This window comes from Arvicanthis niloticus, chromosome 6 (assembly GCF_011762505.2).
Source record: "Arvicanthis niloticus isolate mArvNil1 chromosome 6, mArvNil1.pat.X, whole genome shotgun sequence".
In the NCBI taxonomy this organism is placed as follows: Eukaryota; Metazoa; Chordata; class Mammalia; order Rodentia; family Muridae; genus Arvicanthis; species Arvicanthis niloticus.
The window spans coordinates 2990100-3005273 of NC_047663.1; the positions used below are offsets into that span (position 1 = coordinate 2990100).

At 49.0% G+C, this 15174-nt stretch overlaps 1 protein-coding gene and 1 long non-coding RNA gene across 8 annotated transcripts in view; one reads left to right on the plus strand and one right to left on the minus strand.

The window, feature by feature from the left end:
- LOC143442584 (uncharacterized) overlaps positions 1 to 15174 on the plus strand; it is an 82071-nt gene that overhangs the window by 48522 nt on the left and 18375 nt on the right. Inside the window, exon 3 of one of the 2 annotated variants that reach the window (XR_013110856.1) lies at positions 650 to 1848. The exons of the other annotated variant lie outside the window; for it this stretch is intronic. This is a non-coding gene — a long non-coding RNA (uncharacterized LOC143442584). Of the gene's footprint in view, positions 1 to 649; positions 1849 to 15174 lie in introns of those variants that run through there. 2 annotated transcript variants of the gene reach the window in all.
- Rnf213 (ring finger protein 213) overlaps positions 1 to 15174 on the minus strand; it is a 106763-nt gene that overhangs the window by 44437 nt on the left and 47152 nt on the right. For all 6 annotated transcript variants that reach the window (XM_076935355.1, XM_076935353.1, XM_076935357.1 and 3 more), the window contains 9 exons: positions 13967 to 14550; positions 12761 to 12926; positions 11009 to 11226; positions 9582 to 9722; positions 9302 to 9469; positions 7388 to 8537; positions 6614 to 6807; positions 6315 to 6470; positions 706 to 4308 (listed from right to left, as the gene is read on the minus strand). In XM_076935355.1, the coding sequence (XP_076791470.1) occupies positions 706 to 4308; positions 6315 to 6470; positions 6614 to 6807; positions 7388 to 8537; positions 9302 to 9469; positions 9582 to 9722; positions 11009 to 11226; positions 12761 to 12926; positions 13967 to 14550 (6380 nt within the window). The remainder of the gene's footprint in view (positions 1 to 705; positions 4309 to 6314; positions 6471 to 6613; positions 6808 to 7387; positions 8538 to 9301; positions 9470 to 9581; positions 9723 to 11008; positions 11227 to 12760; positions 12927 to 13966; positions 14551 to 15174) is intronic.

Genomic DNA, 15174 nt, shown 5'->3' on the forward strand with positions numbered 1-15174 from the left:
TGGTCTGTTTCCATGATGGCCTTCTGTCTCACTGGTGTTGGTCACCAAGGCCCTTCTAGACATTCTCCTCTGGTGTCCCTCTAGGCAGGAAGGATCAGGTTCCTAGTGGAGCCACTGAGGCCCTCCAAGAGATCTTTCCAGCTATCTCAGCCTCAGGGCATAGAACTCAAGTTCTACCAGTGAATTCTCCCAGAGGTTCTCTCATCTCACTGCTTTCATCCTTGCATGGGTGCCTCTTTTTTTTTTTTTTTTTTTTTTTTTTTTGGGTTTTTCGAGACAGGGTTTCTCTGTGTAGCCCTGGCTGTCCTGGAGCTCACTCTGTAGACCAGGCTGGCCTCGAACTCAGAAATCCGCCTGCCTCTGCCTCTCAAGTGCTGGGATTAAAGGCGTGCGCCACCACGCCCGGCCGGGGTGCCTCTTAAAGAAATTCCTATGTCCCCTTTTCTCCACCCCATCTCAAGCATAGCAGGCTTCCTATGTCCCTGGTCCCTCCTGCTAGAGCTCTGCCTTTCTAAGCTAACCGCACTGTCCAACTGTGCAGAGCTGGGCACACTGAGAGGATCCCAGTCCAGATCTGCATAGCTATCCTACCTGTAAGTCACCCCTGCATGCTGGCTTAAATAAACACAGCTTGCGTTCCTGACCCTAGGAGCCTAGGACCCTGAGGTGACAGAACAGAGAGTAAGGCTATGGGAAAGCGGTCACCTCTGTGAAGACAGCCCGGCATTCATGATGGGCCATGCACAGGTGGGCCAGGAGGAAGTCTACAAAAGAGTTGTGCTGCTGGGTGTAGTAATACTCCTGTGACAGCAGCTTCGCAGTGAACGAGCCCAGTGTGGAACCGCTCAGCCGGACCACAGCGTCTGGTGTTGCACAGTCCAGCAGGATGGACTTGGCCTCTTCAGACACCTTTTGGTACAGCTCCTCCGTCAGATCCCTGCAGCCCTGCCTCTCTATAGCCTGTAGCACCACAGAGGCACAGGCATCAGAGTGGTAGCCGATGAAGACGTCTGCAGGACTGTACTTGTGTCTGGCAGTGAACTGGTCTGCTTTTACATCTGCAAACTCATGTGCCCACTGCTGCAGCTCCTGAACGATGCCCTTCTGCCACCCCTGCAGCACGGTGTTCATGTCCAGGTAGTGCTTCTCTAGACGGTTGATGAGGGGCACAGGGAACTGCTTGTACACCACATCTTTCTCCTCAATGACAATGAGGCGGAAATCAGCGTGGACTCGACATTTGACTCGGTGCGTACCTAGTCCAAGGTCCACATACTTCTGGCCCCCAAGGTAGACATAGTACTGGTTGAGAGCGTCATACAGGCTCTCATAGAGATTCTGCAGATTCAGCAGCACCACCATCTTCCCTGTCTCCATGCAGATCTTCACCCGGTTAATGTTCCTGCAGATCTGGGTGTATTCCTGGTCCTGAGGAAAGCTGGAGCCGAAAATGATCTCTGGTTGCTGACCCTCAAAGAATGTCTGCTGGAGGATCTGCAGTGCCACATAGTTCCTGGTCAGCACAAGCAAGTAGCGGGACTCAGCGGCGTCCAGGCCCCTGCTGGACGCCTGCAGGCCAGTGCTAATGTTCTGCTTGATGAGTTCCACAGTACTGACTTCTTCCTTGTGCCTGGCCTCCGGAAGACTGGCTGTAAAGATGCTCAGGGCCTGGATGTTGTCTTTACCACTGAAGTTCCGAAGCACAGCATGAGCGATGTCTCGTGGGGAAAGCCCCCTTTTAGAAGCCTTGGCTTTGGCAAAGATCATCTTGATGAGGCTGTAATAGTCACGAAGCCCAAAGAACTCCTTATCCTGCTTCTGACACACTGTTTCATAGGCCTTGGCAAAGGGTGCAAAATACCCGCGGATTCTGTCCTGAACCAGCCTGTCGGAAGAGCAGATCCCCTCAGCACTCTCTATGAGCTCTTTCTCATTGGGACTGCCACGCGACACAAAGATACCTCGGTTCATCTTGGCAGGATCTAGAGCCCAGTTGGAAATGCCAACAAAGCCAACTTTTTTGTATGGGGCAGGATCATCTTCAATGCACCCATCTTCCAGTAGGGGGTGCAGAGTCTTCAGGGGCATTTTGGGTGAGTCTTCAGCCAGCCCAACCTCATCCAACACCACCACTGAGACATACTGCTCCAGGTCTTTACCCTGCTGGAATCGAGCACACTGTTTGAAGGTGCTGATGATACCTTGGGGGGTGGAATGGGGGCTGCACTGGAATGACACCAGGTGGACCTGTTTCAGGCAGCGAAAGAGATCAGAGAAGGCAGCCTGCCCCTGCATGGCATCTGCCACAATGATCTTAGCAAGGGATTTGGAGCTGCCGGGCTTCCCCACTAGGAAAAGGGGAATCTTAAGCTCAATACAGATTACCATCATGAAGACATTCTCCTTCAAAGCCAAGTTCCTGGCTATGTTGGTCCTTATGGGTGCCCCACTCAGAAAAAGATCCTGTACATGTGTGATCTCATCAAGGATGACCTTGCTGTCATTGTATGGTTTGGGAAAGCACCTGGCAATGGCTGTGCGGTAGGATGCTTTCTCTTCTAAAGAGGCATGGTAGCATACCCCAATGGCCATCACCAGGGACCAGAGAACAGGGTCTCTCTCAAAAGTATGCGTGCTGTCACTGGATCCATGGAGAAAGACGTCAAGCTCGTCTAAGAGCATATCACTGTGGTCATGAAACCACCGGAAAACTTTCACACAGCGCTCCACATCCCGGAGGCTAACAAAACCACATTCATTCTCCCTCTTCCTCATGAACCTCTGAGAGGTGGAGAGTACATCTGTAATCATGCAAGTCTCACTTTCATTCACCGTGACGGAGTCCACCAGTCTCTGTACGATCTGCTGGATGTACAGCTTTTCCGCAGAGTCATTCAGCTGTCCAAAGTCCCATACCAAAGGAATGAGGCTTGGAGGCAGAGCATGGACACGATATACCAGCTGCCGCAGGGGGATGGAGCCCAGCCTGTCTGCAGTCTCCTCTGCACTCACTCTGTATCCCAAACCTGCTGACTCCAGGCGGAGGATCATCTCCTGGGAGTGTTTCCGGTAAGGGTTGCAGGCAGCAATGATATGCAGGCCAGAGTCCTCATTTAGGTGCTCGCCATCCACCGTTCGATCACACAAGACCTCTTTGATACAGCTTACAGCTTCTGTTGTGTTGGCTTCATCAAAGAACAAGATGGTATCCAGCTTGTGTTGGGCCTTATTGGAGAAGGCTGTTCTCTCAGCATCCTTGACCTTGGAGTAGATCATGGATGGTGTTGTCCCTCCATGGACCTTCACCAACTTCATAGTTTCTGCCTCAACACTACCACGCCTGAGATCGCTAAGAAACTTGATGAGCCTAGTTTTCCCACAGCCTGTCTCTCCCATGATGATAACTGGGATCCCACACCGGAACCGCATTTCAATGGCCAGGATCTTAAGCATATTGTCTGTGGTAAGTTCGTATGCTTCATCGGGATCACTAGGCCACTCAATACCTAGTGCCAGGCAGAGTCTTTCAAGCTTCTCATGTCTGGGCAAGTTATCAAAGTCAATGTTGAAGGGCACTCTCTGAAGCCTCAGCCCCTCAAACAGTTCTTTGGTCATGACGTCCTTTTTGATGACCTTCCCACTTGAGGGATTGATTGCATCAACATAGCCATTGTTATTAGGGTTCAAATGGAAACCTATGAATGTCATGGTCATGCGGTCACCATTGAAGAAGACATACGGATGGGGCTCTGACTCCCACCTCTTTCGAAGAGAGAAGGGAGCTAGGTCTTCTTCAGCAACTTCGTCTATGGTGACCGACTGCTGACCTGGGCTTTGGTCTGAAGTGTGAAGAGTCGGAGTGGCGAAATCCCTGGCCATTAAGATCATGAAGGTGACCACAAAGTTCTTAAAGCCCCGAAGTGTGTCTCCAGTAAAAGCTGAGTTGCAGAAGACAGACGCCTCACAGTCTTTGAGCTGACAGTTCAGAAACCAAGCAAAGTTCCGAAGCTCTGACCAGGAAGGGTTTATCAGGCCACAGTAGATGAGGAAGTGCTGCAGACACTCCTCAGGGGAGCCTTCCACAGAGTCTTTTTCATACTGAAACGTGTCCAGGTTCTGCTTTTGATGGAAACGTCTTAAATACTGGTAAGGTCTTTGGAAAGCTTCACTGCAGAACTCCACTGGGTCCATTGCAGGTTCTGTGTGGCTCCTCTCAGGAGTCAGCTCCATGTCTATCACTTCCTTGGGAGGACGGCAGGTAACTTTGGGGAAGATATCAAGAAACTTGAACAGGGGTACACGTGCGTTCTGTAAAGAGGAAACAGATAAAATGGTTATCACTGAATCCCCTAACAGCTGTCTTTCTGTCTTAACTCTCCACGCAGTCTGCACTGGACTTAATTTGTCTCCATGGATGGGCAACTTTTGCCTGCTGAGGGTTTAGAGAACTGAATTAGAAGACCCTAACAAGGGTGCATTTTCTAACGCAGTCAAGGACCTGTGTCTTCACTATGCACATAGACCTGTGAGTATATGTGAGCTCCAAACCTCTTCAAGTACTCAGGTCCAAGAGGAGGGAGCTCATCGCCTCTGGTGCCTGAGGCTATAGAACTAATATGCCTTCCCGGTGAGAAATCACCCCACACACTTGGACACTAACAGGAAAAGGCTCCTTAATATAGGTGAGTGCCTGGCTCTGCTTTAACTAACTTCTGTGCACCTTAGACTTCTACATTCCACATATGCTGCCATCTTTAGTGTCTTTCAGATCCCAGCCCCAGGTTGCACTTTGAACAATTTGAACAGAGATGATCAGGTGTGCAGATGGGCTGTTGTCAGAATTATTTCTATGTACACACCAGTGCTGCTCTTTGTGAATAGTTGTTACCCAGGGTCTTCTTGCCAACCTGGCAGATTTGTGCTTTTCACAGTAAGAGCACAGGAGACTTAATGGCAGACCAGGACTGAATGGTGGTTGTGACCCTGTGCTACCCCCATGAGCCGCATGGTTTTTGGTAAGGGGATGGACCTAAGACCCAGTTGTAAGTCTAGGTTGTCTCTGTTTGTTATGAGACTGGAGCCTAATTAGAGGTCAGTCTCAGAGAACAAACTCTCTCAGTAACCCCTTTGCTTTAAGCAGGCACAGAAATTTCTTTCCTACAGTTTCTATTTCTAACAAGCCTGGTCAGTACACTAACCTTCCAGTCATATCGAAAGCAGGGCTCCTATAACTAAATTTTACTTGTATAACTTAATATTTCCTAAGCAAGCTATGAAGAAATTCTTTATAGCATCAAGTTTATCTCAACTTTATCCTGAATCAATGAGACCAGCAGCTCTTAACAGACCTCAGCCACAGCCTGAGAAACAGGCTCAGCACCCTCTGGACCACAGACAGCATCTGTGTGCTGATCCTGAGGAAACACTTCCCAGAAGATTTCACCTCAGTGATGCTGGTCTCTTCTCAGTCAGAGGTAATTTCAGCTGGGGTTAATTTCTTAGCTCCGCTGAACAGCAGGAATGGTCCAAGACAAACAAAAGTTTCATCTTAGTGGTTCTGGTCTCTCGTTAATCCGTCAATGTTTCGGTCCCAGCTAACCAGAACCACAGCTGCTTAATTCAAAACATCACTCGAATAGCCCTGAGGTGAGTTTTTACTTCCCTCTAAACTTCGCAAGCCAGGCCCCTCTGGTCTGTGTTGCTCTCCCACAAAATATTGCACTGAGCTCTGAGCATTCAATGGCTCAGAGCTCAAAAGTCACCATAATTCTCCCCGAAACCCATGGTCAGGTCTATCCCAGCAGTATCCCATGAACCTGGAATCTATCGTCTTCTGTCCTTAGAGTTTACTGCTGTGATAAGACGCCATCACCAAAAGCTACTTGGGAGGAAAGGGTTAGTTCACCTTACAGCTCCTATGTTATACTCTCCGAGGAAAGTTAGGGCATGAACTCAAGACGGGAAGATGAAGGCAGGAACTAAAGCAGAAGCCAGGAGGGACAACGCCATGGTCTGCTCACCACGGTTTGCTCAGCCTGCTTTCTTCTGCCATCCAGAACCAGAGTCCTACCGGTGGCACTGTTCCCTGGTGAGGGCAGGGCCCAGCCACATCAATCATTGATCAAGAAAATGCCCTACAAACTTGCCTACAGGCCATCTCATGGAGGAATTGCCTTGATTGTGGTACCCCCTTCTCAGACATCTCAAGCTTGTATCAGGTTGGCATAAATAAATAAATAAATAAATAAATAAATAAATTCAGGATAGGAGTGCTCCACCCCCACCAAACCTTTCTGTGTTTTCTTGATACACACCAGTGTAGAAGATCTCTTTGGCTGTACTGAGAGCCCTTGTGGGATTTCAACAAGGTATAAATGGCACGGGTTCCGCCGCCACATTTTTCCATTGATATCCATTAGGTACTGCAGAATTAGTAGTTTGAAAAGAAAGATGGGAATTCCAGTCTGTACCTAAAGAAGGAAACACGTGGGCTTATCAGTAGGATGGTAGCCACTGCTCTCAGCCTATGGAGCGGATGTGGAGGGAGGAGGCAGTCAGAATCGGGACCTATGCTTTTCTCATGGTTGTTGGGTGGCGATGCCAGGATACTTACTGAAGTGCTCACATCAATGTGGAATATGACCGGCATCTTCTGATAGTTCTCCTTCAAGAATGGCAGGAGGGCGCTCAGGACTTGGTTCTCATCTATGTGAGGCTCTGTCAACCGGATAATTTTTAAAGGTACCGTCTCATCATGTAGCTTCGTTTTCAGTTTTTTGTGCAATGTGTTCACATAGAGAGACTTTCCTACAATGTAATCATACAAAAATTAGACCCCAGATCTGCAGACTAAGAGGAGGAGAATATAGAGAAGTCTTAGAAGTGACTCTGCTTGATTCAAACCAGACGCCATGCACCATCACTGCTCAGTAGCTTCACTTGCCGTGCATCTTCAGGTTCCCTGACTACACCCACTGGCCAACTCTGCCCTTTGCTGGTTACTGATGGTGCATCTAAGTCAGTGAGGGCAAAGGCTAGAGTGTGGGGAAACAAACTCTCTCCCAACAGAACAGAGTGTTTCAGAGAAGGGTGGGCAGTATGGAGGGGAACAAACAGCAGCCAAAGTGTGGTCAGGGTCTCTTCTCAACCACAACCAGCACTGACGCCAGAAGCCAGCCGCGTTCAGAGGAAAGGAACTGCAAGAAAGTCTGAAGGAGGTGTTCAGGAATTCTCCAACTTTCAAAATTAGGTGAGAAAGGACAGGGTTCTTACTGGCTTACAGCTAAGGAAGAGCCAAACCCATGAAGAAGGGCTTCCTCAGAGCCACCTTTGCTAGAGAAAGGAGTATCACTGGGCAATATCTGGGAGAGGGGACCTCTTTCATTACCAACACCAGCTCTTTCAGAGGTCACGATTCCAACACACAGCCCGTCTCTGAATACAGTTGCTGCTGACAGGATCCGCTTCGGGACCCGATAATGGTTCTCAAGGTAGGCTTGGATGTCCGGCAGTGGGGCCTGGGGCACCATGGGAACTTTGTGCTGGCTGAAGGTGGAGGGGATGTAGCAGTGCTCCCGGGCAGCATCACAGAGTATCACCAACTGGTAGTCTTCACGGTGCAACTCTGTGCACAGACTCTGGAAGAGCTCTTCTGCCTGGCAGCCCACTTCATAGCTCAGCTGGTCTGCAAACAGCAAACTATAGACCTTATGCCCCTGGGAGCCCAAAGTAAGGCAGCGTCGCAGGAGTAGTTCCACCTCCTCGATTGTGGTCCCTGGGGTGCAGAGCAGCACCTCATCAAAGGTGGGCAGGGGCTGCCTAGGGGCCTGCATGTAGATGGCCAGTGCAGCCGGCAACACCTCAGAGTGGCCACACAAGATGAGGTTAGGCTGGCCAACCTGCAGGCCTTTGGGGAGGGGCCGCTCCACAGGAGAGCCACCTAACATGGCCAGATGAGCCAGGCATCTACCCAGGGCATCCAGGTCCAGACAGCTCGGCAGGAATGCACTCATGCACACTAGGGATTGTGCCATGATGACCTGAAGCTTGCCCATCAGGCTGGACTCAGAAAGCAGCTGCTGAGGCAGCCTTTTCATAACCTCCCTCAGGCTGTGTCTGGCAGCCTTGCTTTCACAGGCACTGGTAGCTTGTGTGAGGTCCTGGACAGTGCATTTGCCTTTAATGAAGGACAGCATCATGAGGGCAGCTTCACTAGGTCTGGGTTTCCCGAGCTCGCTGCTTAGGTAGACCAGCTGCTCAGCTGTGTAGAAGTTGAGGTAAAAGTGTTTAGCTCTCTTCTGGGTGACCACTGTTTTCCAATTGTCTAGGAAGTTCTCCATCTGCCTGCAGAGGGCTCCCAGGAGCTGAATGATGTCTCCACTCTCTGTCAGCTGGCTCAGCAGCTCCAAGCCAAAGTCCATGGAGATGCCCCCACCGGGGCAACAGTAGACCTTAGCAGTCCAAGTTCTGAACAGCATGTTGCCTGCACAGTGCAGGTTTATGAAAACATGTACAAGCCGCTGCATGTTGCTGAAGACCTGGAGGAAAGGGAACCATGAAGCCAAAGCATAGTGCAAGCCTTCAGGGAACACACGGTACCCTACACACCTGCCCACTAAGACTCCAAGGTCTTAGGCTAGCTCACTTTTCACAGAAATCTGCCTACTATTCATCATACCACAGCTTCTCGTTTCATCATACATGGTCGGCTTCATAAGGAGCACCTGTCTGCCTCTTTACTTTTTCTTTTTCTCTTTTTGGTTTTCCGAGACGGGGTTTCAGTCTGTATCCCTGTCTGTCCTGGAATTCACTATGGAACCAGCCTGGCCTTGAACTTACAAAGATCCCCCTGCCTCTGCCTCCTGAATGCTGAGACTAAAGACGTGTGCCGCCATGTCCAGGGAAAGACAAAGGGTGTCAATGTAAAGATTGTGTGTGTGTGTGTGTGTGTGTGTGTGTGTAAAAGCAGGGTCTCATGTTTCTAGGCTGGCCTCAAATTCAAGATCCTCCTACCTCAACAGGAGTATAGAGGCAGTAAAGTTGATTGTTTCTTTCTAAGAATATCTGTTAGTCATCTCCTCTCCACAGCTGGTCACAGTTCCTCCTGGGGCTCCTGAGGAGGGCCTGCTGCTCACAGGTCTACCCCACTTCAGATATTTCTCTGGGGTTGTGATTCGGGGCACCATACATCCTGCAGACCCATGCCAAAGCTGTGCTGACCAAAAGCCTACACAGACCCTTTCCGTCCTCAGTAACCAAAGTGACTGGCCCCTGTGGGCAGCAGCAAAACCCATATGCTCACCTCTGCAAACTTGTCCACTTCTACATTGCTGTTGTGGTCTTTCTTTCCAGACATTAGCATCAGCTTATTTAAAAGCTCCTTCAGCTCCTCTGTGGAGTACTTGCGTAATACCTCCTGGTAACCATGGTGATCAGGGAGGAGGAGGTGGAGAACAGTGTCTGGGGAAATCTGGGAGGCAGCACACATTCGAAAGTTAGTTCCTGTCACAAAGTTCCATGACTTTATAGCAAGATCACAGGGCCACTCAAAACTGCACCAGGAAGGACTTCGGGAGGCTCACCTTCTGGCCATCTTGGGGTGCCTCAATGACATAGATGCCCCTGTTGTTGATTGCTGTGGCCAGGGACAGAGATGAGAGCTCCACAGAGCCATGGCTTTCCTTCACTGTCTTCAGCCACTCCAAATTTCTGGCAGAATCTCTCTATAGGGACAGAAGCAGAGAACAGAAGCTGGAGTGAATAGACATGCCCTCGCTGGTATTCAGCTGCTCCCCACCCCCACCCCTTCAGCAGCATGCCCACCCCCATCCCCAGCATATATGCAGTATCCACTCCCACCCCCCATGCCCAGCGCACATGCAGTGTCCACTCCCAGCCCCCATGCCCAGTATATGTGCAGTGTCTGTCCACCCACCCCCCCATGCCCAGCACACGTGCAGTGTCTGTCCACCCACCCCCCCATGCCCAGCACACGTGCAGTGTCTGTCCACCCCCCATGCCAGCACACGTGCTGTGTCTGTGCTTGGGTGTGTCCCTTGAGGCTCTGTCATGCAGCATGTTCATCAGTCAGGCTTCCTCTGCTCTGCAAGCCCTAGCTGGCAGGTGTAGGGCATTAGGCATCTGGGTTTATTTAGACAAGTGAGAAACAGCCACACACACACACTGCACAGCTCACCACACACATCGAGATAACAGGGCTAGCGTTAGAAAGCCTCAAACTTTTTGTTTCTTCTTCTTTTGAAAATTTCTTACTTTGAGCAAGATATATAACTTGAATCCCAGCACTTGGGAGGCAGAGGCAGGACAATCTTTGTGAGTTAGAAGCCAGCCTGGTTTCAAACAGCTCTTCCTGCCTCTGCCACCTGAGCTCTGGGATTTAAAAGTGTGTGCCACCATACCTGACTTCTTTCATTTTTAAAAACGTATTTCATTTTGTGTGCACGAGCCTTGTATATGCATGTGCATCATGTGTGTGCCTAGTGCCATGAGAGACCAGAAGAGGGTGCTGTATCCCCTGGAACTGGGGTAATGCAAGGTTGTGAGCCACCATGTGGATTCCGGGAACCAAACCTGGGTCCTCTGCAAAAGCTGCAGGGGCTGTGGCATTCCTAAGCCTGTGTAGTCCATTCCTTAAGGTATTTTCTTAATGCCCATTTATGATTTCTGAGACTGACCCATGGAGAAAGGAAAGCTTGTATGATGGGCTGTCATTTGCATGTGAGCTTTTAGCAGAAAGTTTGCAAACTTCTCTTCCATAGGCAAGATTTCACCATGGTTCCTCCAGCCATCCTTCCCTATGTCACAAGGCAGAGACCCAACATGCCATTTTGTATATGACTTCCTGACTCAAGAGAGAGCACACATTCCCATGCACATGGGGATCTGTCATGAAGCAGGTGTATCAGTGGCAGCCTTGCCAAAGCCCTTGGGGTCTGTAATAGCAGTCAGCTATTACACTTACTCTGCTTTGGGTCCTGAGTAGACTTACCAGCTTATCGGGCAGGTGCTGGTCATTGTCCAGGGCCCTCCAGAGTTCCTGCACATGATTCATGAACTCCTCGAAGTCTGTATTTGCATCCATCTTGTACAGCAGAGAAGCATAGCCCTGCACGGCATCGTGGAAACAGGCTACCCGGTCCACATCAATGTCATTCTCTCCCGCTGAGATGGAGGCCAGGTCCACAAACACCTTGAGTTCATTGAAGTCTTGAGAGGAGGAGAGAAGAGATCGGCACAGGACCATGCTGAGTTTGGGGCAGCAATTCTAAGTGAAGCTATAACTGGACACCACACTAATGTCTTGGTTTGACGCACTTCCTGCCTTTGCTAAGAACACTGACCATATATTGAATCTATTGACTGACTTCTAATCTTTATCAGGCAACACATCTTAGGCATTATACTAGGCTTGTTGTGCACAGTATAGCCTTGACTCTACATAACATCACTTAAACAAAGAGACCAAGGCTCAGCTAGTAGAGAATATGCTGACAATGAGAAAAACTGAGATAACACTACAGGTTTCTGATCCACTCAGCAGATATGCATCAAGGTGGAACCACAGCCCACAGAAGGAAGCCACACAGTGAGAGTTGGAGCCAGTGCAGCCTCCATAGCAGCAGGAGGCAAGCCTTCCTCCTGCAGGTCCCAAGGTTCAACAGTCTGCCACCTGCCCTCTTTCTACCTCCTCTCCACCCTTCAGTTCCCCACCCCTGCCTCTGCTCTTTCTAATCTAGATAACAAAACAAACTACCAAGCTGTCTGCTAGATAAAACCTTCATGAGAGTGTTACAAAAAACACCCTGTCTAGACAAGAGCCATCTTGTCCTGTCTTCTGGAGGAGAAAGCTAAGTGGGAGGACAGCTGGAGAGATGGCTGAAGGGTTAAAGCACCTGCTGCTCTTCCAGGACCCAGGCTCAGTGCCCAGCATCCACATGGCAACTTACAACTTTCTATAACTCCAGCTCCAAGGAATCTGACACCTTCTTCTGGCCTTCTTGAGTACCAGGCATGTGAGGGTGCATAGACACAACATGTAAGAAAAATACCCATACCCATACAAAAAATTATTTCATTAAAAAATGAAAGGCTGGATGCCAGGCCATGGTGGTGCATGCCTTTAATCCCAGCACTCAGGAGGCAGAGTTAGGCAGATCTCTGTGAGTTTGAGGCAAGCCTGGTCTATAGAGCGAGTTCCAGAACAACCAGGGCTACACAGAGAGCCCTTTCTCAAAACAACAACAACAAAAAGGCTTAAGAGATGGCTCAGTGGTTAAGAGTACCTGTTTGTCTTGGAGGGGACACAAGTTAAGTTCCCAGCACCCACACAGTGGCTTTTAACCAATTGTAACCTCGGTTCCAGGGGATCTGGCACCCTCTAGACCTCTACAGTTACCAGACACATATGTGGCACAGGCACATATATACACACATGAAAACACTGTTACACACAAAATAATAAAATTAAAAACTAAAAGGCTAAAGGAGGTGTTAAAAAAAGCTATTTACAGCTATTTTTTACTGCTATATTTTACTGCTATATTACTATTATTTACAGCTATATTTACTTCAGCTATTTACAGCAAGCAGGGAATAACAAAGGAGCCCTGAGACACCATCTGAGTAAAATATGTCTCAGTCAATGAGACAGACACTGCTTCTCTGCCTAAAGAAGGCAAGGAACAACTGTCCAGCTGGTGCCACTGGCAGGACCTAGGCAAGCCCAAGGGGGTGACGATACCTTCCAGGGCCTCATGCAGCCAGGTGACAAGGTCCATGTGCAGGGTGAGTTCCTGCAAGCAGTGGTGGCGAGCCTCACTGATGTCTTGGAGCAGCCTTTTGGCCTTGATGAACTGTGGGCTGATCTGGTCCAGTTTCTCATTACGAAAGTCCTCAAAGGAATTCGCCTGGAAGGTGAAGTTTAGCTTGTACTGGCCCTGGTTAGCCCTTAGTCTCCAGGCAGGAACAGCCAACCCATAGCAAGAGCCTGGCCCTTAGATCAAGGACCACAGGACTTCCTCCTCCCTAGTCAACAGTACCCTTGCTCCTTCCACTTCCTGCTCCCCCAAGTACACACCTCCCACTCCACACCAGAGCTTACATGGTCTCTAAAATCTGTTTCTCACTGTAGCACCAACAGATCTCTCTGTCTCTCTCCATCTCTGTCTCTCTAGTTACACACATACATACACACACACACACACACACTTCTTTTTTTCTCCCTATTTTACTGGTGAACAGAACAGCCCCAAAGGCCATGGTGATGTACCTCTTAATTCAGCACTAATCTGAAGGCAGAGGCAAGTGGATCTCTGTGAGTTCAAGGCCAGCTGCCAGCCAGGTCTACATAGCAACAGCCAGAACAGCCAGACTACACAGTGAGACCCTGTCTCGAAATAGAGACAAAAGACCTCCCGTCTCAGCTCTGCCGGTGACGTGCTGCTGCTGCTGCTGTCTAAAGCTGATGCGATTGCATCTGGGACAGATGACCGACCGACCTACCTACCTACTTTCCTTCCTTCCTTCCTTCCTTCCTTCCTTCCTTCCTTCCTTCCTTCCTTCTTTCCTTCCTTCCTTCCTTCCTGCTGTGTTTTTATGACCTTATTAAAGAACATGGCAAAAGAAGCCATGCATTTGAAAGAGAGCAAGGAGACAGATATACAAAGCAGAGTTTGGAAGGGTGAGAAATGAGTAACTATAATCTCAAAAATAGTAAAGCAGAAGAACATGGCCTCTTCTTGGATTGCTGATCCCAATGGATGGCCTGAAACCCACTGGCTCAGGAGCTATCACCTTATTCATAAAGAGAGATGGAACAAAGCCTCCATACAGGTGAACAAAACTCGAGAGCTTTGCTGTCCCCAGCTGCTTAAACACCACCTCAAGCATACTGCCAAGCCAGAAGCCCCAGACCCCCACCCCTCAGGAGAGCCAGCAAACAACTTACAAAGTTTAACAATGGGTTAAGAACACTGAAGTCACCGGTCACACCCAAAGCTCTTCGGACCTGCCAGATGACCTTGGCAGAGCTGACAGCCTGGTTCAGTGTGTGATATTCTCTGATCTGCCCAACACGCTCGGGGATCCAACGTTTTTTGTCCTCAGGGTTCATAGTGCACATGAATTGAAGATCACCATCCAGTTCATCATATTTATCTTTAAAGTCTCTGAAGATGATGTCAACTTCAGCAAAGGTGATCTTTCCTGACTTCAGATTCTCATAGAGCTTGTAGAATTTGTCATAACAAGGTTTGTACAGGTATTCCAAGACTTCTGGAAGCAAAAACTTCAACTCTCTGGGGTCCTTATCCAGAGTATTCAGCAACTCTGCTGTCTCATGCCAGAAGTCCTGGAAGATATGGCTGTCTTTCAGGGAGTCTAGCTTTTGTGCCATTTCTCGGATATCAGAGTTCAGGCAGTAATGTGTCTTCCTTTTGGAGGATGAGGGATTGGGGGGCTTAATCACAGCTTCATTTAGTTTCTTATTGCTGAGGTCTTGAGAGTGGATTGTTTCAATGTTTCCAAAATCCACTATAGAAACCAGAATTAAAGGGTGAAGGTTAAACCTCTGACTACAGGAGCATTTTATTTCACTCTTCTTATAATTTATCCCCACCCTCTCTCTCTCTCAAACCCATGCATTGCACATGCACACACACACTTTTGAGACAGGGTTTTTCTGTGTAGCACTGGCTGTCTCTGTTTCCTGTTTCACCTGCCTGTCTCCTGGTGCTGGGATTAAAGACCTGTGCCACCACCAGCTGGCTTCACTTCTCTTTCTTAGTGAGGGAAAGGACAAAGCCTGAATATGTAGGTAGGCTGGCTTTCAACTAATTACCTTCTAATTGCCAGGATTGTGGCCATGCACCAGGGTGGGCAGAACTAGAGTTCACTTTTCAGCACTGGGGACAGCTCCTGCTGCCCTGCAACACTAGATAAGCCCTCTGCTAAGGACATACAGCCCTAGTTCTTTCTCTAGATGCTTCTAAGAAAACAAATACAACCACTAGGGTCATTTCTCTGCAGAATACGAACAGCTTTCCTCTACCTTGGCTTTGTCAGTCTTCGCAACAAGGAAACTGGGTACACAACTGGGTAAAAGATCAGTTGGAAAATATGTACCTTTTCTCACTCCCTTCTAAAGATCACACTAAT